Consider the following 23,508-nt stretch of genomic DNA (forward strand, 5'->3'; position numbering starts at 1 on the left):
TGGCAGAATACTGAGCTACAAAACAAATAAGCAGTTCTTAAAATATTGGTTATGACAAGAAAAAATCACCATAAACCCGGTTTAAATCTCTCTTCTTTTTTTTTTTTTCATTGTGTTGACCTGATTACCGCTCGCGGATTGATATTAAAGTCTGTTTTTACTCTTTCTAATATAAAAGACACTGAAACGAAGTTCCTGAACCGAATGATATACGAATCAGCAGTGTTGTTGCGCGAAAAAACCCAGAGAAGATTGAAATCAATGTTGAAAGCCCACGTTCGGTTTTTTTTTTTTTTTTTGCGCAAAAGTATAACGTAGTGTCAATAAAATCATTAATTTCAGTATTTATCATGTTATAAATGAAAATGTAAGTATTGCATCTCAAAACCATTTGTATAATCTATCATTTACAGTAGGCTAATAAACACACATAGCCATTTTTTTTTTCATTTTTATGGCTATGACTAGCCTACTTTGACGCTCGTTAACTCATAATTCGATTCTGCGACTTTAGCCGGGGTTTCACAGGCGGGGTCACAGTTGATTGCTGTGGTGACTCGTGACACTCGCGAACAGCACTGAACACGCACTTTTTCCAGTAACTTTAATATTATTATTATCATAAACTTTTCATTAACTGCAGTAGCTGTACAACAAGGGAATTGTAATTGGCTGCTTTTTCTGCAGAGAGCCGATCTCTCTTGATGTGTCTTAATTGTTTTATCGATGGTTTTTTGGTAAAGGGTGAGAGACCTCGTGATTTTTGCCAAAAAGCCAGATGTGGCTCGCGAGCCATAGAATATTGGTTCCCGACCACTGCTCTAATTTGTAATGTAAACATGCATTTTCTGTAAAAATGCTTTGAAATGATATATGTATTTTGAAAAGCGCTATACAAATAAATGTGAATTGAATTGAGTCTCTGAATTGTACAAATCTTTAAAACAATGTTGCCTAGGCAAGTTATACATAAATCATCAAAGGAAACTAGAGATTCTTCCTCAAACAGTTCATATTTGCTAATAAACGGTGTGAATTCATCAGGGTGTTGCTTCTCATATAATACCTGGTTTTAAATTTCACATGCAACTGGTTTGGATCTTTGTTCTCTTCTTCCTGACAGGCATGTTTTTTCTATCTATTAGGCTATTTCTTGACTCCTTTGAGTTGGCTCCTGAGGTTGGTTTCACCTTAACTCAGTTCTACAACAAATATTTCATTTTCAAGAGAATTCAAACATTTTTATTTTGTTTATTACATCCAATAAGTTAAAATCCAATAATGTAATAATAATGAATATTCATGAGTTTCACAGTATATATGCTCAAATAGTAAAATAGAGTTTTAATAGTCCTGTCCCTGTGAAGACTTTGGGGCTTATTAAAATGTTAGCATCGACTAATGGCTTTGAGATTGTCAGAGAGTGTTTGCTTTGAGCATTATTTTCCTGTGCTCTTATCCAGGGCCCCACCATGGTGTCTATTTGACTCTGAAATAACCATGACAACGGACTCCTCCTTCCTTGTTCTAAATCTCTCTTGGTTTATTCCTCTCGCTTAACCTCCAGTTTAGTCTATAACTTCATGTCATTGTGGACACAAGTAATCCAGGAATAATGCCATACCATAAGAATCTTTTTTTCATGACTCTTGTAGTCTTTGGGATGGTACTGAGTGGGTATGTATTTACTCTTTATCACTATTTGTTGGTTTGACTTTCTATTTGGTTTGTGAATTGATGTGATAATACCTCAGTATTAATGCAAACTCTTAATTAAGCACTTGAGTAATTTTTCAGAAGTTGAGAAATACTCAATGCACAATATTAAATTGCATTTCTTTGAATTTGTTGCAGACTGAAATATTCAAGGGTAGTCTGATATCTTCCCAGACATTTTCGTCAATGTCACATTATAAGTTCTTACTCCATGCCTTCTGCAACAAAATCAGATTGTCTACTTTGTGATGGCTTATCATAGAGTAAAATTGGGATATGAAGTGTTTAACTTCAGTATCCGTAAGAAAAAAATCTAGCTATTCAGGGTAAGACTAGCATGTCTAATCTGAACGAAATGTCTTATCTGCAAGTATTTAAAGAAATCCTTTTTGGGGCTATTAGCCTATGCTTTACATGCAACTCATCAAATAAAAACACCCTTATAGAACAAGTCATATATCCTGTAGATTATGCCCACATCAGTCCAGCTACCAAACTGAAAAAACCCATACTAGTACGGTGAAATTTTGTGTTACCAGTCATTACTCGGCATGTTTATACACCATTACGCTGACAACTCACAAAAATCGGCTTATTGAAATAACCTGTTGGCCTGGTTTACATGCAAACCAATTAAGCCGACAACGTAGGTAAATGGCATTTGCAAGCCTTTAGTAACAGGCTACATCAGGCTATTCGTGGCAGTTCCTGTCACGTTGGGTGCAATAGGGAAAACATTTTCTTTTCGCTCCTCACAAAGTGCATAATTGCAGAAAAATATATATATATATGTTTGTATTGAACATTTATGCAGCAACAAACTTTGTGTGAAAATAAATCACAAAAGTGGTTAATTTTGTTGAAAAATCTTATAAATGTATGAGGTGGCGAAGGGGGGCCTTTTACCCCACACACGCAGTAAAAGGCTCACCAGCATGGGGCAAAAGTCACACAGTATTGATTCAAATACTTTAGATAAAAATTATGTTTTTAATAATGTCTAAGTTAATACTTATTCAAAACAGTCACTTTATAGTAAAGTATGTACTTTTTTGTTAAATAAATATACTGTAATAAATATGTTAATATAAAAATACATTTTTTAAAAAAAGTAAAGATTATGAAAGCATTGATGGAGATCCCATAATAATTTAATATAGATTCACAGTAGTAACAAAAATATTTTATTAATATCAGATTTTTAAATATGATTATTTCATTATAAATAGGCTATGGGTATTATCGGTGGACACCCAACTTAATATATGTTATTACCATCTGAGTCTAACCATGTCATGTCAACTAATGGAAAAGTCAGCCAGAACGTGCATGTAAAACGCATTGTGGATAGGGTATGCAAGCTCTGATTGTACTTGAGAGACCTTCTGAATGTTCTGATCTGTGACCAAGTTTTGACAACTCTAAAAATGAGTGGGTTTTCTTTTACCTGTCAGGGATTTTTTTTTTTGTTTTTTTTTTTTTTGGTCTAACAACATTAGTGTATAGCTGTCGTGACACATGTAAATTCCATAACACAATGGAATTTGTGTTAGCCTATAGGTTAGGAAACAAACAAGTTTGACATACACAAATGGAAATGTTTATTCTTCCTGAAGGGTGTGACCCTCTTAACTTGCTTAGCTAGTTCAACCTGTACAGACAGTTCTTTGTCAGTTTTCATCCAGATGACACACAAAAAGGGTCAATACTCACAAGCTACTTATTTGGTATCAATCCGTGTAAAAAAGAAAAGTTAGATTAACATTATATTAATACAGAATACTTTCAAATACTCTGTCCTATACAAATATTTTTAAAATTCATAAAAAAATGTTTACACCAAGACACCCCTTACCTATAGCTTACTTATAGTATCACATGACTATGAGAAGCTAGCAAGCAGCCATGCACAGTTGCACACACACATCGAAAATGCACACTTCTGCAATAAACTGAAGCCTAATTGTGCTCATATTTGCTTAATAAATGAATGTATTAATGGCCAGTATGTATCATGTAGATCTTTGGGCCTTTCCAAATAGCCACGGTCTTGGCCACTTGAGAGCGCGTGTACGCGACAGGAAGTAAGTGTGCAAGACTGTCCTGAAAAATCTTGTGAGTTCTCTCTAATTGCTAGTTCAGGTTTGGCTGAAGGCTACAGCCCAGCAAACATTGTGACGTTTAATGACCGTTGAAAAGACGTCCCTCCGACACGTCCCGTCATGGTTGAAAAATAGTTCCAAAATGAAAGTTGAACCGACGTCTTCGACGTCATCTGGCCGTGAATTCCACATCTTTTCTGCGCGTCCCTGGACGTCTAAATGGGTTTATTTTTTTTAGTTCTTCTGGATGTTTATAAGATGTGTTGCTGCCAAATGTATGTGTAGCCTACAGTATATATACAGTGCTATGCATAAGTTTAGACACCCATGCTAAAGTTGACTAAAAAGAGGAATAAAAAATCATCTTTTGGAAATTGAACTTAATGCCTTAATTAAAAAAATTAGGAAAAATCCAACCTTTAAGGACACCAATTGTCTTTGTGAATGAATAATGTATCATAAATAAATAAATGTTCTTCCTTAAAATACAGGGTGCATAAGTTTGGACACCCCTATGTTAAATTCCCATAGAGCCAGGCAGATTTTTATTTTTAAAGGCCAGTTACTTCATGAATCCAGGATACTATGCATCCTGATAAAGTTCCCTTGGCCTTTGGAATTAAAATAGCCCCACATCATCACATAGCCTTCACCATACCTAGAGATTGGCATGGTTTTATTTCAGTTAGCCTAATAGCTGGTTTGATTTGCATTGAGAGATGATCTTATGGAAAGTACTCCATGCCAATCTCTAGGTATGGTGAAGGCTATGTGATGATGTGTACATCAACACATAATTTGGGGACTAAACTAAAGCAAAAAAGAGTGCTATAATTTAACACAACATTTTATTGTGAATATTACATTTGAAATGTCTTCCAATTGTTAAACAGCTACTATTCAAAAAAGATAATATAAATAGTACAATGTGGTAAATTCTGTGGTAATGGCATTTTCTCTAACAGTTTCACATTAAGGTTAAGCAGACATTAATCAAACTAGAATATAACAAAAGTACAGGAACAGTCAACACATTCTATTTTTAGAGTCTTTCTATAATATTTCATCATTGATGAATAGAAGTCAGAGCTGTGGCAGTACTAAGTTTCAGTTACTAACAGTCTTGCATTACTGTTAAACAGCCATAAATAAAAGTTTTTAGAGTCTATGAAGTTTGTTTATGGCTTTATGGTTTTTGTTTTGTTTATGGCTCATTTTTTAAATCCACCACCCCCAGCTCTTCCTGGAGCTTTCTTCAGGTGTTCCTCCACTGCTGCATCAATGTCTGAGTCTGTAGCATTTGGGCTTCACCTCATCACAGCATCTGAGGAAAGAGAATATGGTTTAAAAAAAAAAGAAAAAGGCTAATTTTTAGGTAAATGACATACTTTTTTTGAAAATGTCGGAAAATAACCATGTTATTTTACTGCATAATAATCTTATGCCAATAAAAGATGTTCTGCATTAAATGTTTTTGAATAGTGAAAAGAAAAAAGAAAAAAACAGCATTTGCCCTCTTCAATACTGTGGAGCAGTGGTTCTCAACTCCAGTCCTCGGGACCCGCTGCTCTGCACATTTTGTATGTCTCCCTTATTTAACACACCTGAATCAGATCATCAGCTCGTTAAGAGAGACTCCATGAACTGAACTGAGTGTGTCAGATAAGAGAGACATACAAAATGTGCAGAGCAACGGGTCCCGAGGACTGGAGTTGAGAACCACTGCTGTGGAGCCCTTAAGAAAGACCCTTCACTAGGTGTGTAATGTAAAAGTGAAAAGGACATTTCTGATAAAGACAGGTGGTCTTTTAAAGAATGTCCCCAGAATAGATAAAAGTTAACAATAAAAATTACATTAATATTAGACAAGGAACAAGAGATTTTTTTTTTGAATGTCATAAGGCCAAAATTACCTTGAATTACATCGTACAAAGGTGTAGCCTTGAATGGCTTCTTTTCAATTTGGCCACCACTCCTCATATTGAAAATCGCCATTAAGGCATTTGACATGATTCTGTGAAAGAAATTACACAGAATTACTTCACCTCAAAAAAAAAAAAATCCAAGTAAAGGTCAATTCAGGGGAGACTGAATTGACAGCGAGCGAAAGCAATGGTATCAATAATCATTCAATACTTGGTTAAATACTTGTACTTCTAACAAAGGTTGACAACAAACTCCAAATAAGCCAGTGTTTTAAACACACCATATATAGTTAGTTAGTTAAATTTTATTTCTGTGTCATGCCAAACATTTGGCCCATCCCACATGGGATTACAAGATCCACAAACTTATTTAGGAAACATCTTCCAGTTGCATATACAAATAATTCGGAGAAATACATGAATACAAATATATACATACACATATACACACACACACACACACACAGCATATACAAACAAATCCTCGTCTACAGATCATCTTGATAAAGAGCTTTTTTCCTCTTCTCCCAGGCTTTCTCAAGATAATTGGCTAATTTGTATGTTTCACATGTGAACAGCCATCTCAGTTTTTGAGCATCATCCATATTTACCAAATCAATCTCTGATTTTATCTTACAAAACAAAAAATCACGCTGCTCACAATAATTAGAAATATGTATTTCTTACTTTCACTTTCAGTTGACATGGGGTAAGCACTCCTTGAGGGTCTGGTGCCACCCATTTCAAAATGTAAAGATTTGTAAAATGTAAATTCAATTTTGGATAGGACAACCCCATGGCTGGAAAAGACCATTAACACATACCCTCACTTCTGTGCTCTCTCCCGAATGCAGCGGTCAAGAGGCAAGACAACATTAGGAAATTCTGTTAATGAAAACAAAACACACACACAAACTTAAATAAGAGGGTAGTTAAATAAAAACAGTAAACAATATTGTTTTATTTTAACTACTATTTTACTATTTATTTTAACTAACTATTATAGCCATATAATAATCATTCACAATGACAAAATCCAAGGTAGCCAACCCTGGTCCTCGAGAGCCACTCTCCTGCTTGTTTCCAAACTATCTCTGCCCTACTTACTGCTGACTAATAATGGAGCAGGTGTGTTGTCAGTCAGAAGCTGGAAGGGCAGGAATAGTTGGAAAACAAGCAGGGCAGTGGCTCTCGAGGACCAGGGTTGGCTACACCTGGTCTACATATTTTAAATTGTGATGCTATAAGACTGCTGTTCAAATGTACACGTCACAGTGTAATACTGCATTAGTTACTATTTATATTCATTTAAATTTATATTCATTATGCAAAAAGGCACGGCCATAAAGCCTTACTTACTTAAGTATTTAAAGCTGAGGCATAAGTGAGGAATCAGGTAGTCTCCTTCCTGATACTTGCCTATTTTCATTGTGCATTACCTTACCTGCACAAATAGTTAATTTTATGGTAGTGTAAGATATAAACACACTAAATCACAGAAACGTTTTGTTAATGTAATGTTTGTTATGTTAACATTTATGCAAAACACCTCCTGACTCATGAAATACCCGAAATGGTCCGAACTAATAAACGGTCTAATAAACGGCAAGATAGTAACTCGTGGATAGTAACTCAAGATAGTAACTCGTGGCCTCGATACTATCTCGTGGCCTTAAGATACTATCTCGAGGCCACGAGATAGTATCTTGAGGCCACTAGATACTATCTTGAGGCCACGAGATAGTCTCTTGAGGCCACGAGTTAGTATCTTGAGGCCACGAGTTACTATCTTGAGGCCACACCCACGAGATAGTTATAATTAATTTTTTTGACAAAGTGGGACTAGGGGGGCTCCGTAGTTTCCTCAGCACAATAGCACAAAAGTGTTGCTTCATTTTCTTCACGATGCTGTCAGAAGTATGCATGGAAAATATGACTGTAACAGGGTCATTAACAAATAAAGCATAAAAAAATGCTTTTTTTTTATCTTTTCAAAACTGATGTAAAGCAATTTTTGAGCCATGAACAATGTGTTGTGAGCAAGTTTCAGTTGTTAAATAACGTTTTAATAAAGTTAATCATTTTTAATAAAGTTTTTTTACTGTTTTTATGTCAGGTGGTACAACCAAATAGTTAGTTGTACCACCTGACATAGAAAGTGTACCAACTCTTGAAATAAGCAATTTTTACCAGTATTTGAGAGAGATCTACAAACCTTTTCACTCTTTCTCAAGGGTCCTCTGGATGATGCATTATCATGTTTACTGTTATTACCTTGTCAATTCATAATAAAAGAGCAATGTTTGCTGTTGTGCTACCCTGACATTTGAGATTGCTGGACAACAGTTTTTCAATTATCTTAACAGCTTTAAAACTACTGATATTTATCAAATTTGATTATAAGAAAGGTTTCAAACTTAAAATGATGGCATAGTATTTAGTTGATCATATTTTATTATCAAGACAACATTTAAATAGTTTTCTTATTCTGTTCATTTGTTCGGACAGTTGCACCGCCTGACAATTTGGGGGTTAAAGATCACAAAACATAAAATAATATGTAGGCTATTATTTAAATGTAGTAAAGATGAATTTAAACTAAACAGGTTTTATAGAATAAAGTTCTATATGTCATGAATTTATCAAACTATTTTAAAAGGAAATAATGCACTTGGACAGAAAAATAGGCATGTCATGTAATTGACCCAACAATAGTATGTAATGTAACAACATGCTCTAAACATGAACCAGCACCATGTATGCGCACATATTTAATCATGTATTCTTTAAATTAAAAATATATTTCTCTCCTCATGAAGTAATGTCTTTTTTCACAGATTAATTTACATAAGCACCAACCAGAACAGGTGAGTTTAGTACAAACATATCCACTACAAAAACATAGAGCAGATGCAGATGTGCCGCACTCTTGACTTAGGAAGATTGCATTACTATATATATATATATATACAGTGGGGAGAACAAGTATTTGATACACTGCCGATTTTGCAGGTTTTCCCACTTACAAAGCATGTAGAAGTCTGTAATTTTTATCATAGGTACTCTTCAACTGTGAGTGATGGAATCTAAAGCAAAAATCCAGAAAATCACATTGTATGATTTTTAAGTAATTAATTTGCATTTTATTGCATGACATAAGTATTTGATACATCAGAAAAGCAGAACTTAATATTTGGTACAGAAACCTTTGTTTGCAATTACAGAGATCATATGTTTCCTGTAGTTCTTGACCAGGTTTGCACACACTGCAGCAGGGATTTTGGCCCACTCCTCCATACAGACCTTCTCCAGATCCTTCAGGTTTCAGGGCTGTCACTGGGCAATACAGACTTTCAGCTCCCTCCAAAGATTTTCTATTGGATTCAGGTCTGGAGACTGGCTAGGCCACTCCAGGACCTTGAGATGCTTCTTACGGAGCCACTCCTTAGTTGTCCTGGCTGTGTGTTTCGGGTCGTTGTCATGCTGGAAGACCCGGCCACGACCCATCTTCAATGCTCTTACTGAGGGAAGGAGGTTGTTGGCCAAGATCTCGCGATACATGGCCCCATCCATCCTCCCCTCAATACGGTGCAGTCATCCTGTCCCCTTTGCAGAAAAGCATCCCCAAAGATTGATGTTTCCACCTCCATGCTTCGCGGTTGGGATGGTGTTCTTGGGGTTGTACTCATCCTTCTTCTTCCTCCAAACACGGCGAGTGGAGTTTAAACCAAAAAGCTCTATTTTTGTCTCATCAGACCACATGACCTTCTCCCATTCCTCCTCTGGATCATCCAGATGGTCATTGGCAAACTTCAGACTGGCCTGGACATAAGCTGGCTTGAGCAGGGGGACCTTGTATTTTAATCCATGACGGCGTAGTGTGTTACTAATGGTTTTCTTTGAGACTGTGGTCCTAGCTCCCCTCAGGTCATTGACCAGGTCCTGCCGTGTAGTTCTAGGCTGATCCCTCACCTTCCTCATGATCATTGATGCCCCACGAGGTGAGATCTTGCATGGTGCCCCAGACCGAGGAAGATTGACCGTCATCTTGAACTTCTTCCATTTTCTAATAATTGTGCAAACAGTTGTTGCCTTCTCACCAAGCTGCTTGCCTATTGTCCTGTAGCCCATCCCAGCCTTGTGCAGGTCTACAATTTTATCCCTGATGTCCTTACACAGCTCTCTGGTCTTGGCCATTGTGGAGAGGTTGGAGTCTGTTTGATTGAGTGTGTGGACAGGTCTCTTTTATTCAGGCAACGAGTTCAAACAGGTGCAGTTAATACAGGTAATGAGTGGAGAACAGGAAAGCTTCTTAAAGAAAAACTAACAGGTCTGTGAGAGATGGAATTCTTACTGGTTGGTAGGTGATCAAATACTTATGTCATGCAATAAAATGCAAATTAATTATTTAAAAATCATACAATGTGATTTTTCTGGATATTTGTTTTAGATTCCGTCTCTCACAGTTGAAGTGTACCTATGATAAAAATTACAGACCTCTAGTCTACATGCTTTGTAAGTGGAAAAACCTGCAAAATCAGCAGTGTATCAAATTCTTGTTCTCCCCACTATATATATATATATATATATATATATATATATATATATATATATATATAATGTATATGTGTGTGTGTGTGTGTTTGTATATATAATTATTTTATTTTTTTACTGTTTTCAGTTGCACACAACAGATGATAGAACAAGTCTTCAGAAAGTAAGTAATAATGCAATGTATACATTTACATCTGATCTCTCTCTTCAACACACACACAAAACAAATAAACATATGCGCAATTTGTACTTACTTACTATATGTATATTCTAATGTACACCAAAACATACACCATCATAATTCAAATGAGTAAGAGATTGATTCTGTTATTATCAGGTCAGAAGAGAAGCTTGAGAACTTTGGATTGCGCTCATCCCCGGGGTCTGTAAAACTTTATTTCATATGCTCTGATTATACTTGGTATACTTTGTATGACACACAATCAAAAGGAATAATTTAGGAATAAATGTAAAAAAAATTCTTTGGAGTTTCTTTTTTCTTAGCAAGTTTCTAAAAAAGCAGCTGCAGCAACACGAAGCACCTGGCAATACCCAGAGAGCCATCTCTGAGTATATCACAGTTGCTTGTCAGTCGGAGGAGGACCGGAGCCAGGAGGCACACCACAGTGCTCCGGACCTCTATGCTCAACCTGCTCAGAGCACAAGAAAAGGGGGTGAATCTTAAATGCCAGAGGACTTTGAGAGGAAACCACACTTAAATTTACCATCAGCTACAGACCGCAGCTGGATAGAGACCTGGACATCACCCTGGACAATACCCTCAAGGGAGATGTAACCAAGAAGATCAAAACCATGGTAAAAACTGTCTTTCACACATGTCTGGACACCTTTGGCGTAAAGGAATGCAATGTTATTAGACCACCAGCCGGTCCAAGCAGGAAGCAGCGCCAGATCAAAGAATTACGGGAGCAAGTGAGAACACTCAGGAAAAGATGGCAGAAGGCGAATGATGAGGAGAAACCAGCGCTAAACCAGATATGGGTGGAGGTGCGGAAAAACTTAATTCTTCTCTGCAAAACAGAGTCACTCCGGAAGAAACAGAGAAAAGCGTTGTAAGAGGAAAGCCTTTTTTAACAACCCCTTCCAGTTTACTGCTGACCTTCTAGGAAAGCCTAAGAGCGGGCAACTTAGGTGTTCCAAGGAGGATGTGGAGAAAAGCGTGGCAGCAGCACATGGTGACCCCTGCAGAGACACCCCACTGGGGGAATGCCCGTTGCAGCTGCCAAGGCCTATACCACACTTTCCATTCAGCATGGCAGACTTCACCATGAAGTGAGGTCAGTTGTTGAAAAAGCTAGAGCAGGATCCGCTCCAGGACCATCAGGCACAACGTACAAGATCAATAAAAACTGCCCACTGCTACTGAAGAGGTTAGCCAAGCTCTTGCGAACGCTCTGGAAAAAAAGGTAGGAACCTAAGCTCTGGACACTCGCTGAGGGCTGCTTTGTACCTAAAGGACAGAACTCTACAGGACTCGAGGAGTTCAGCGAGATTGGACGTCCCTATTGGATGTTGAGGGGAAAATATTCTGGTCCATTGTTGCTAAAAGGCTTACATCGTATCTTTTCAACAATGAGTACATCGACCCCAGTGTCCAAAAAGGAGGAGTTCCAGGATATTCTGGATGCCTGGAACATACGTCAGCGATCAGCCAGATCATCAAAGAAGCAAAGAGTAATAAAAACACACTCGCTGTCGTCTGGCTAGATCTTGCCAAAGCCTACCCAAGTGTACCACATCAGCTGATCCAAAGGGCTTTGGAACACTACCAAGTACCAACAGAGGTGGTTAAGCTGGTGATGTCACACATGGATTCACTGAAAATGAGGTTCACAGTGGGAAACTATACCACCAAATGGCAAAGGCTGGAGAAGGGCATCATGGCAGGATGCACCATTTCAGTGGTCCTGTTCGTGGCTGCCATGAATCTTCTGCTGAAAGCAGGAGAGATGCAGTGTAGAGGTCCTAAAGCAGATGACGACACAGATGAAGACATCCTGCCTGCCGGGCTTTCATGGATGATGTGACTGTGATGACCCCAGCAATTCAAGGAACACAGTGGATCCTAAGTGCACTGGAAAAGATGGCGACATGGGCACGGATGCAATTTAAACCGGAGAAATCCTGGAGCCGGTTGCACCAACAGGGCTTTACTTAGCCTGGTCCTAACTGCTAAGTAGGTCTTAGTTAAGACCAGTCTTTAGAGTTGACTTAACGTCAGTTGCACCAGAGACAATTTATATAAGAGACATGCCACTTCCTCAATCCTCAATACAACTATATAAGGAAAACCCGTAACGGCAAAGATGGCGGTTGTATGCACATGTCCCGCCCCTCCCGCTGGAAAGCCAATCATCTGCTTTTCATCTGCTCCGACAGAATCGAAACCTCATTGTAACAATGTAAATGTCCAATGGATTGCTTCTGTCCCTAATAACTCTCTCCCGTCTATTTGTTTGTGATTGATACATGTATCCCTTGTGCTTTTTGTTTAATAATAAAAAAAATTAAAAATAAATAAATAAAAACTCTCTCCCGTCTAAAAGCCCGCTATCTTTACTGCTGAGTTATCAAATGGTTACTACAGAAACACTATCTGTCGGATAACGGCTATTAACGCTATTATAAGCCTAGATTTTGAATTTACGCCTGCTACTGACTAGGCGTAAGATTTACGTCCGGTCTTAGTGAGAAGAGGATTTTAAGCCTGGGTGGTGCAACTGTCGTAACTTTTAGGTCGGACTTAGAATGCTTAGTTAAGACCTACTTACCTTAAGACCAGACGTAAGCCCTGTTGGTGCAACCGGCTCCAGGAGCCTAAGTATCCACAAAGGAAAGTTGATGAGAAACACCTTCAGCATCCAAGGCTCAGAGAGTCTTGGAAAAAACTATGACCACTCCCTGAAGGACATCGGCAAATCTCAAAGACACCAAAGTCCAACTGAACATCTGGCTTAAGGCAATTGACACCAGCCAGTTGCTTGGGAGGTTCAAGGTATGGTGTTTTCAGTATGGCATTATACCGAGACTGCAATGGCCCTTCCTGCTTTATGACTTTCCTATGACACAAGTGGAAGCAGTGTTTGTGCGGAAATGGCTGGGTGTTCCCCCTTCCTTCAGCTCAGTGAACCTGTACAGCAAGACCTCCAAGCTCCGCTTGCCTGTTTCATCAGTAGCTGAAGAATACAAGGCCACCAAGGCAAGAGCAGTCAGCACGCTGCTCCTGTCAAAGGATGGGAAAGCCCAGCATGCTAGCAAGTCTATCAGGTGTGGCAGGAAGTGGAAGCCCCAAGAAGCGGTGTCGGAAGCTGAAGCACACTGGAAACATCAGGAGATTGTCAGAGTGGTCTGCCAAGGCTGCCTGGGACTTGGACATTACAACACCAAGAGGTGGAGCAGGGCCAACACCAAAGGCAAGAGAGAGCTTGTGGTGCAGAGGGTCCAAGAGGCAGAAGAAGAACACCGCCATGTGAAAGCGGTAGGACTGGCCTCTCAGGGGCAGTGGATGCAGTGGGATCAGGGACTTGAGCGATCACTGTCCTGGAAGGAACACTGGGAAACCGACCAAGACAAGCTGACTTTCTTACTACGTGCTGTGGCTGACCTCTTGCCTACCCCAAATAATTGAAAGATCTGGGGCAAGGAAGAAGATCCACCATGCAAGCACTGTGGAGCAGTGCTATGTACACTGAATCATATCTTGACGGCATGCCCAAAGCACTGGGAGATGGGCGATACAGGTGGAGACACGACAAGGTCCTCACAGAAGTCGCCAAATGGGTGGATCTGCAGAGGGTCAAAGCCAACAACAACCTGGCACCTCTGTCTCCAAAATTCTTCAACTTCCAGCGTGAAGGCAACCAAACTCCCACGGTAAAGGCAACTGCCAAGCACCCGCCATCCATTCTACAGCGTGCTTTTGACTGGGAGATGCAAGTGGACCTGGGAAGTAGGCTTGTCTTCCCACAAGACATCGCAGCGACCTCATCCGTCCGGATCTGGTCCTGATTTCCAGGAGCATCAAGACCATCTTAGTATTTGAACGTACGTTGCCATGGGAGGACAGGCTAGCTATCGCATCAAATGAAGAAGGCTAAGTACCAGGACTTGATCGATGAGGCTCTTACCAAAGGATGGCACGCAACCATGTTTCCCATCGAAGTCGGCTGTCGTGGTTTCCCAGCAACATCTTTGCGCTATTTCCTACAGAAGGTTGGCCTGGATCCAAAACTTCTGAAGAAAGCCGCCAGGGAGATAGCTTTGGCAGCCGAGACTAGCTCAAGATGGTTGTGGCTGAAGAGATCCAACAGTTGGAACCCCTCTGCAGGCAAAGGCTAAATGCTCTTTGCTGCCCCACTCAGGTGAAGCGTACAGGTTAAGGGGTGATACGCTAGTAAACCCGAGACACCTGCTGACGATGCAGAGGGGTCCTCAACAATGTGGATGCTCCGCCCACCTTCTCACCGTGGAATACCAACACAAAGACACCATATACAAGTAGCTCTTGCAATTCCTGCTTGTAGCAAAGCATCTTTGATGTTTATCTCACCTTGGAGTAAAAAAAAAGTCAAATCTTGTTCAAGTATAAAGACTCTGATCCAATGAGCTGATAAATGTGAATTTGATCCGTAGTTACTGACTACTGCTCAGCTCAGAAACATTCTTGGTTCATGGCTGTTTTTATGGTTCTGATCAGATGACCACATGAAATGTCATTTGTGTTACAGGTTCCTGTACAACCAACCCAGCACCTTGGTAGGGTGAGTATTATATTTTTAGTATTAACTTGTTTTTGCCCATTTCCACCCATTAATGGAATGATAACAATGTATGGCAAGCCATTTTAACACTTAATCCTTAAAACCTACTAGTATCTATTTTCATGCTACTAGTACTTATTTTTTAGATACTAGTATCTATTCCATTAAGTCAAGTCAAGTCACCTTTATTTATATAGCGCTTTTTACAATACAGATTGCATCAAAGCAGCTTCACAGTGATAACATGAAAATAATACAACAAAGTTTGTTTCTAGAAGAAAATTGCATCATCGTCCACCCTAAGTAAGCCAGATCGATAATATTGTTGAATATTAAATGTCTCCAACTAAGCAAGCCAAAAGCCAAGGCAACAGTGGCAAGGAACCGAAACTCCATCAGGTGACAGAATGGAGAAAAAAACCTTGGGAGAACCCAGGCTCAGCCGGGGGCCAGTTCTCCTCTGGCCAGGGAGACAGTGTAGAATTATGATCCAGGCAGCATTGCAGGTCAGAAGTCTGATTGGTCGTGTCGATGAGGCCTTCACAGGGCTGATGAGGCTGGCACTTCAGGGATGCGTCATGGATTGGTCCAGATGCAGGTCCACCATCGGATCTGGATACGGCCGGGATCCAGCTGACTTCAGTAAACAGGGAGGGACTATTTGACACCTCAGGACTGCGTTGTCATCGTGTCTAGGCGCAGGTCCTTCATCGGATCTGGATATGGCTATGGATATGACAGAGTGTGTCTGCTTCCCGGACAATGTTAGGTCCAACGTTTTGGTGCTAAATAGGAAAAGGATCTACCGCCAGCAGACGATTTTGATATTCTAGGTATTATCAACTGGCCGGAATTTTGAGATCGCAATAGACGTGAAGGACTATAATGCGTTAAGAGCTCGCTCAAATACTGGGGAGCTAAACCATTTAGTGCTTTGTAAGTGATCAGCAATATTTAAAAATGTATACAATGTTTAATAGGGAGCCAATGCAGTGTTGACAGAACAGGGCTAATTTGGTCATACTTCCTGGTTCTAGTAAGAAAAGCTGCTGCATTTGGACCAGCTGTAGTTTGTTTATTAAGCGTGCAGGACAACCACCCATAAGAGCATTACAATAATCTAGCCTTGATGTCATGAACGCATTAACTAATTGTTCTGCATTTTTCATTGAGAGCATATGATGTAATTTAGATATATTTTCAAGATGAAAAAATGCGGTTTTACAGATGCTAGACACGTGACTTTCAAATGAAAGATTGGTATCAAAGAGCACACCCAGGTTCCTAACTGATGACGAAGACTTGACAGAGCAGCCATCAAGTGTTAGACAGTATTCTAGATTATTACGTGAGGAAGTTTTTTGTTCAATTAGAATCACTGTTTTTTCAGAATTAAGTAGTAGGAAGTTGCTAATCATACAGTTTTTTTTATATCAGCTATGCATTCCGTTAATTTTGTGGATTGGTAAGTTTCGTCAGGGTGTGAAGAAATATAGAGCTGCGTATCATAACAGTGAAAACTAATGCCATGCTTCCTAATGATATCTCCCAAGGGTAGCATGTACAACAGCAACGGTCCTAGTACTGAGCCTTGTGGTACACCATACTGAACTTTTGATCGATAAGACATATCTTCATTTACTGCTACAAACTGATAACAGTCAGATAACTATGATTTAAACCATGCTAATGCAATTCCACTAATGCCATCATAATTTTCGAGTCTATTTAAAAGAATGTTGTGGTCGATAGTGTCAAATGCAGCACTAAGATCGAATAACACTAATAGAGAGATACAACCACGATTGGATGATAAGAGCAAATCATTTGTGACTCTAATGAGAGCTGTCTCAGTACTATGGTACGGTCTAAATCCTGATTGAAAATCCTTGCAGATATAATTTCTTTCTAAAAAGGAACATAGTTGTGAAGATACTGCCTTTTCTAGTATCTTTGACAGAAAAGGTAGATTCGACATTGGCCTGTAATTGACTAATTCTGTACGATCAAGTTGTGTGTTTTTTTAACAAGCGGTTTAATCATAGCCAGCTTAAAAGTTTTTGGTACGTATGCTAATGACAAAGATGAATATCTATTCCATTAAGTACTAGTAATTATTCATTAGCTTCTAGTGCTTATTTTTTAGGTACTAGTGCCTATTCGTTAGAAACTAGTGTTTATTCTTTAGGTACTTGTACCTTTTTAAAGATACTAGTACTTATTCATTATACTAGTGTTGAATATCAGATGTTAAATATATCCAAAGTTCATCTGAGTTGTAGAAACTTGATGGCGTGTCTGATTAAAACACGGGACAAATACCAGTCCTTTGCTCTCTTTTATTTTAAGTTCAGGATGATTAAGTCTTGGGTAATTCACAAGGCATGAAGTTCATGGATTCACATGGAGCAGATTCACACGTTGTAAATGGACAGGTGTTAACAGATGGACAGGATGAATTGGATGTACAAGATGGTCTCTACAAGTCACTACAAACAATACAATAAGGGAAATCAAACTCATATAATTCATCAATAAACATAACATATATATTTACTCAATCCAAACTATTCAAATAAACAAATTCAACAATACAATTGGCAAAACAACTAGTTCTTATTTATTAGATACTACTTATTCCAATAGTAACTAGTATTTAATTATACCTAATAAAAAATAGAACTAGTGATATCCTAAGATATCCTAACCTTAATACATACTAGTACTATTTAAATAATCAGTGTGCAAATAATATGTTGAATATTAATGAATCAACAACATATCAAAGAGAGATGACACAGGAAACGGACTGAATTGCAGAAGGCCGTTTTTTATAATAACAATATAATAATAATCCTACCTTTTTAATGGTATTAAAGTAAAATAAATATAATGAATAGGCATATGTAATATAGTGCATATATACTCTTGTTTTGACATGACTCTCATTCTCAGACACAGATTAATATTCCAAATTTTTGATTGTAAGGAATTATGAATGCTCTCCAAAAATCCCAATCTCAGGGTATTGTGGTTGTTTGGCTGGTGGGTATGAACTGGTTTTTGGATCTACTTAACTGTTGTTTGGATTGTATTATTGGCAGTTAAGTCTTTATTATAGCCTACTGTACATTCAAAACAATAAATGTCATATTGAACATATATCTTTTCTTGTGTTCAAGCTAACCAATTAGCTAGATAAACCAACAAACCCAGTTACTTACAAAAATCAATCTTCTATAGCCTTAGTTTAGCCTGCATTACCATACGAACTCTGATTGGATGGTGGAGAGTATACTCATGTTTATGTAATGATCTGTTAAAAGAAGATATTTCTTAATATGCTCTTACTAGTTCCTTATGAGGTTGAAGATATCTGCAAATTAATAGGTACTAGTAGATATTCTGTTTTGATATCATCTAATACTTTTTGACTAGTAATTATTCCAATATTGACTTTTTAAATATTACTAATAAGCATTCATTACTTATTTATTGTATCCAATTACTTTTCATTCGATACTAGCACCTATTTAATAGATACTAGTAGTTATTTGTTAGGTACTAGTACTTATTTATTAGAACTAGTATCTTTTTTAATTTTAACTAACATTTCTTATCTTACTAGTCACAACTGTTTTTTTACTCGTCTTATGTTATGACTAGTCAGAATGACCACTGTAGAGTTCAATTAAAAATCTTACTAGTAAAATAAAAAATCTTACTAGTAACATTTGGAATAAATTCTAGTATCTAATAAATAGGTACTAGTATCTATTGAATAAGTACTAGTAGCTAATTAATAAGTACTAGTATCTATTTAATAGGAACTAGTATATTTAATAGGTACTAGTATCTAATGAATAAGTGCTAGTATCTATTTAATATGTACAAGTATCTAATGATTAAGTACTAATATCTAATAATAAGGACTAGTAACTAATGAATAAGTACTAGTATCTAATCAATAAGTACTAGTACCAATTTAATAGGCACTAGAATCTAATTAATAAGGACTAGTGTCATTTTGAATAGGTATTAGTATCTAATGAATGAGTACCAGTCTCTAAAAAAATAAGAACTAGTATCTAATGAATAACTATCTTTTAAAAAAGGTACTAGTATCTAAAGAATAGGCACTAGTACCTAAATAATAAGCACTAGTACTTAATGAAATAGATACTAGTTTCTAAAAAATAAGTACTAGTAGAATGAAAATAGATACTAGTAGGTTAAGGATTAAGGGCCCTATCTTGCACCCAGCGCAATTGACTTTGTACACTGCGTATGTATCATTCCTATTTTGCACCCGACGCACAGCGGACTTTTCCCTCCACAGATGCACGTCAGTAAATTAGGGAATGAACTTGCGCTCCCGGGGGTGATTCAGCGAAAAGAGGAGACGTGTTCCGGCACAAATGTTCCCTGATGCTATTTTGCAGTTTCAGAAAACAATTCCGCCACAGACCAGGAAAAACCTAGTCAGTGGCGCGTTATTCAGATGCTATTTTAAGGGCGCATGCTTGGCCATAATGCAGAGTGTGCACAATGTGCATACACTTTGCTTCTCTCATCTACACAGACGCAGCAGTTCCCATTTTTGCAAACCATATATAATTACAAGGAAAAATATTACCACACGAGGCAAATCATTGTGGTGTCCATGAAGATGTGAAAAAATAGGCATAAATCTAGCTTACACATTTATCCAAATTATTCAGGCTAATTGTAGTATTGACGGATCAAACCTGTTTGACCAATAGTGGCAAGACATTCCGCCATTACAATAGCAATCTGCCGTGGAACAAACGCGCCTGCTTTTAAAGAGAATGTGAGATGACGCCCTGATTGGTTTATTGCATGTTACGTCCAAACCACACCAATGAGTAATGTAGCTACTTCAGACCAACCCATCTTAGATTTGCACCGGGCAAAAGAGTCATTTATCCCGCCGGTATAATAGCAACAGCACCTGAGATCCGCCCACAAAGTTACTTGCGTTTCGCGTTTGATACTTGCGTTTCAGATCGTTACAATAGGGCCCTTAAGGTAAAAAGGCTTGTCATATTGGTACTAGTATCTATTGAATAAGTACTAGTAGCTAATTATTAAGTACTAGTATCTATTTAATAGGAACTAGTATCTATTTAATAGGTGCTAGTATCTAATGAATAAGTACTAGTAGCTAATGAATAAGTACTAGTAACTATTTAATAGGTACTAGTATCTAATGAGTAAGTACTAGAATCTATTGAACAAGTACTAGTACCTAATGAATAACTACTAATATCTAATAAATACGTACAATACATACTAGTCAGAACTGAATAGTTGATATCTGAATGACAGATTAAATGTTAAAACTGCTTGCCATAAACAGTGCTGTGTATGTTTTGTGTTTTTAATACAGTCGGACAGATGTTGTCTCCGTGACACCATGGTTAGCCCCAATCATTTGGGAAGGAACCTTTGACCCAACACTGATTGATTATATCTACAAACAACATAATCTCTCCATAGCGACCACTGTCTTCGCTTTGGGAAAGTAAGCTCCTCATGATTCCTCTCCTGTTTCAATATATCTCATTCCTATCCACTCCTCTGTATTTCTTTCTTTGTTTTTGAAAATAGAAATGAGTAAAGTATAAAGTGATAAGCTAACCGTGATATATCTTGCTGTGTCTGTTTGTTAGATACACACGTTTCCTCAAAGACTTTCTGGAGTCAGCGGAGGAGCATTACTTTGTTGGATTTCGAGTGCATTACTATTTGTTTACGGATCGACCAGGAGAAGTTCCTGAAGTAAAGATGGGTGAAAATCATCATTTGACAGTTCGGAGTGTTCCGAGTATGGACAGATGGCAGGACATAAGTATGGGCAGGATGGAAATACTAGAAAAACTAATAAAGAACGAACTGGCCAGTGAAGCTGACTATATTTTCTGCCTGGACGTGGATGCAAAGTTCTATGGCCGCTGGGGGGTGGAGTCTTTAGGGCGTCTGGTCAGTGTGTTACATCCTTGGTTCTTTGATTATCCAAGAGATCAATTCACATATGAGCGTAGACCAGAGTCTCAAGCATTCATTCCAGCTGGGGAAGGTGATTATTATTACACTGCTGCTGCATTTGGTGGCTCATTGGCTGATGTACATCATCTCACCAAAACCTGCCGGGAACAGCTGAACACTGATGCTGCAAACTCCATTGAGGCGATATGGCACGAGGAGTCTCACTTGAACAAGTATTTCCTTTATAACAAACCCAGTAAACTGCTCTCTCCTGAATATCTGTGGCGAGACATCAATGCTGGTGTGGGCCAAGTGAAAATAATTCGCTTCTCTCATGTAGCTAAAAACAATGAAGAAGTTCGCCCAAACGTGTAGCAGCTGACATGCTGTGTTCTCAAAGTCCTACCGAAAGACATTGAGAATCTCAAGTCTTTCCACAAGCAATAGTGACATGAGGGAAGTTGACATCTGCCACCAAAATCACAGACATGCACAGACAATTATGAGCATAACGTTGGTATGAAGCACCAGGAACAAAATCTGCCTAAATCTTTTTGAACTGATATAAATTGTAACTATTGTAACTGTAATCCTCACCCCTGTGCACTTGGTGGTGGGTGCGCTCTTGCTTACTTTCAAGATAATGGTCAATGAATGTCTTTTTTTGTTACGTAACATTGTTTACAAGACGTTTTATTGAGGTCTTTCTGCGGTTTTCAACATATTTTCTGATGTTCATTCATGTTTATTTCGTTCTGTAAGGTAGTGTAAAGGCAATTTTCAGAGGTTAATCAAACAGCATCAAAAGGCATAAGAAAACTTTCAGAGGCAAATTGTAATAAAGAGAAAAAGTTTATTCTCTGAGAGAATTCTATTCACAGTTACCGCAGCTACCCGGTATCAGGAAAACAGAACCTAACAGACTCAACAAAAACAGACATTTTATAGTGTCTTCTCTGACACTATACTCCTCCTCCCCAGTTTCTGTAACTTTCCTTACTGATATCCTCATATCTTAACCGGTTTGGACTGGCTTCTACCCCCCTGGGCAGGTCAAATTGTTCTTTGTCCCCGAGAAGCCAAAAGGCTTCCATTTATGACTTAAATAATCTCCTGTTCCCCTCCTGAGAGGGCATGGGGCTTCACTTTAATACTGAACGACCCCTGTATTCTACTGACTGAACCATTTCTCGAGCCCAGGTCTTACAATCTCCCTGGCCCATCCGTTATTGCGTCTGTTCCTTCCTGTCCTCCGTCAGCTGCTAAGATACTCACAGAAATACATAATTCAATAAGATTAACAATGGTTTAAAACAAATGCATATAAGAAATACTGAATTTTTCCACAACAGTAGTAAAGTGGAAGGGATGATCACTTTCACTAGCACTTCACCTCGCTTGAACTGCTACAGTGATCTCTCGCGCCACATTAAAGAGTGCTTGTTGGGGACTGTAGGGTTAAATATAGGTAGGTGAATGGTCATCCGCTACGGGGCTCCGGTAAGAAGCGTGACAGGAGGAGCTAGGGAACTGTTAAACTCTTTATAGATTTGAATGTTGGCATCATCCAGCTGTACTGAGTTTTCTATTATATGTATAAGGTATTGAATGTGGTCTTTCTGGAATAAACAGAATAAAAGATACATCAGTGTATGTCTAATAACTTTGAGTTACACAAACATAAACAGCAACTCACTACTGACACGTTATTTATACATAAACCAACGTCACATAGAATTGACAGCTGCGACCATATACACGTGAATCACTGTATATAACTCTCATATTATGATGTTGTACACAATGTAAAGTTCGGTTGCACTAGCTGAATATTTTAATAAAACAATGTAACAAACATACATCACTTATAACTGTTTATAAATAAATAAACTTAAATTCAATCACGCACATTAACACCTGAGGAAATGGCGGAGAAACGGCTGGTGAAAGTGAAAGAAGCAGTGTATCAGAGCTTGATTCGTTTTGCCATAATCACATGATCTGTGACGTCTGAAGCTTTGTTACACAGTCAAGTGACTGCTTCTTATTCAGATTCAAAAATTGCACGAACCCCTTGAGCAGGTTTTGAGTGTCGTGCCCTTCAGTAAATAAAAAAAGAAATAGACTTAGCCCTCACACTGTTGAACAAGTCTTGTTCCTTAATAAAAATCTTTAATTTCTTAAATTACCCACAAAATAACATGTCAGCTCCCCAGTTCACAAGCACTTTCACTAGGCCCTAGCCTACTTAATTAACAAGCACTTCACCATTCCACAATAATTTTCTTTTATTTTGATTATGTATGCCTACATGAGCCTTGCCTATGAACTCGTAGGATTAGGACTGAGGCAAAATTTATGTGAAAAAGGCTGCATTTGTTGAACAGACGATGACTGATGAAAGGTGAATTGCCATACACA

The 23,508-nt window shown here is 38.3% G+C and overlaps 1 protein-coding gene and 1 long non-coding RNA gene across 2 annotated transcripts; one reads left to right on the plus strand and one right to left on the minus strand.

Annotated features, from left to right (window-relative positions):
• Positions 1-1,515: 1,515 nt before the first annotated feature.
• On the plus strand, positions 1,516-22,710 carry LOC307158526 (histo-blood group ABO system transferase 2-like). The gene is made up of 7 exons (XM_079871145.1): positions 1,516-1,677; positions 8,581-8,610; positions 10,425-10,460; positions 10,635-10,679; positions 15,046-15,078; positions 20,489-20,623; positions 20,772-22,710. The coding sequence occupies exons 1-7, from the start codon at positions 1,616-1,618 to the stop codon at positions 21,460-21,462; spliced, it is 1,032 nt and encodes a 343-aa protein (XP_079727271.1). The 5' UTR covers positions 1,516-1,615; the 3' UTR covers positions 21,463-22,710.
• Positions 4,657-6,646, minus strand: LOC307159612. The gene is made up of 3 exons (XR_013821420.1): positions 6,568-6,646; positions 5,732-5,832; positions 4,657-5,142 (listed from the first exon to the last, which is right to left on the minus strand). It is a non-coding gene; the product is annotated as an uncharacterized lncRNA (long non-coding RNA).
• Positions 22,711-23,508: the final 798 nt, after the last annotated feature.

This window comes from Squalius cephalus, assembly GCF_949319135.1.
Source record: "Squalius cephalus genome assembly, chromosome: 5".
In the NCBI taxonomy this organism is placed as follows: Eukaryota; Metazoa; Chordata; class Actinopteri; order Cypriniformes; family Leuciscidae; genus Squalius; species Squalius cephalus.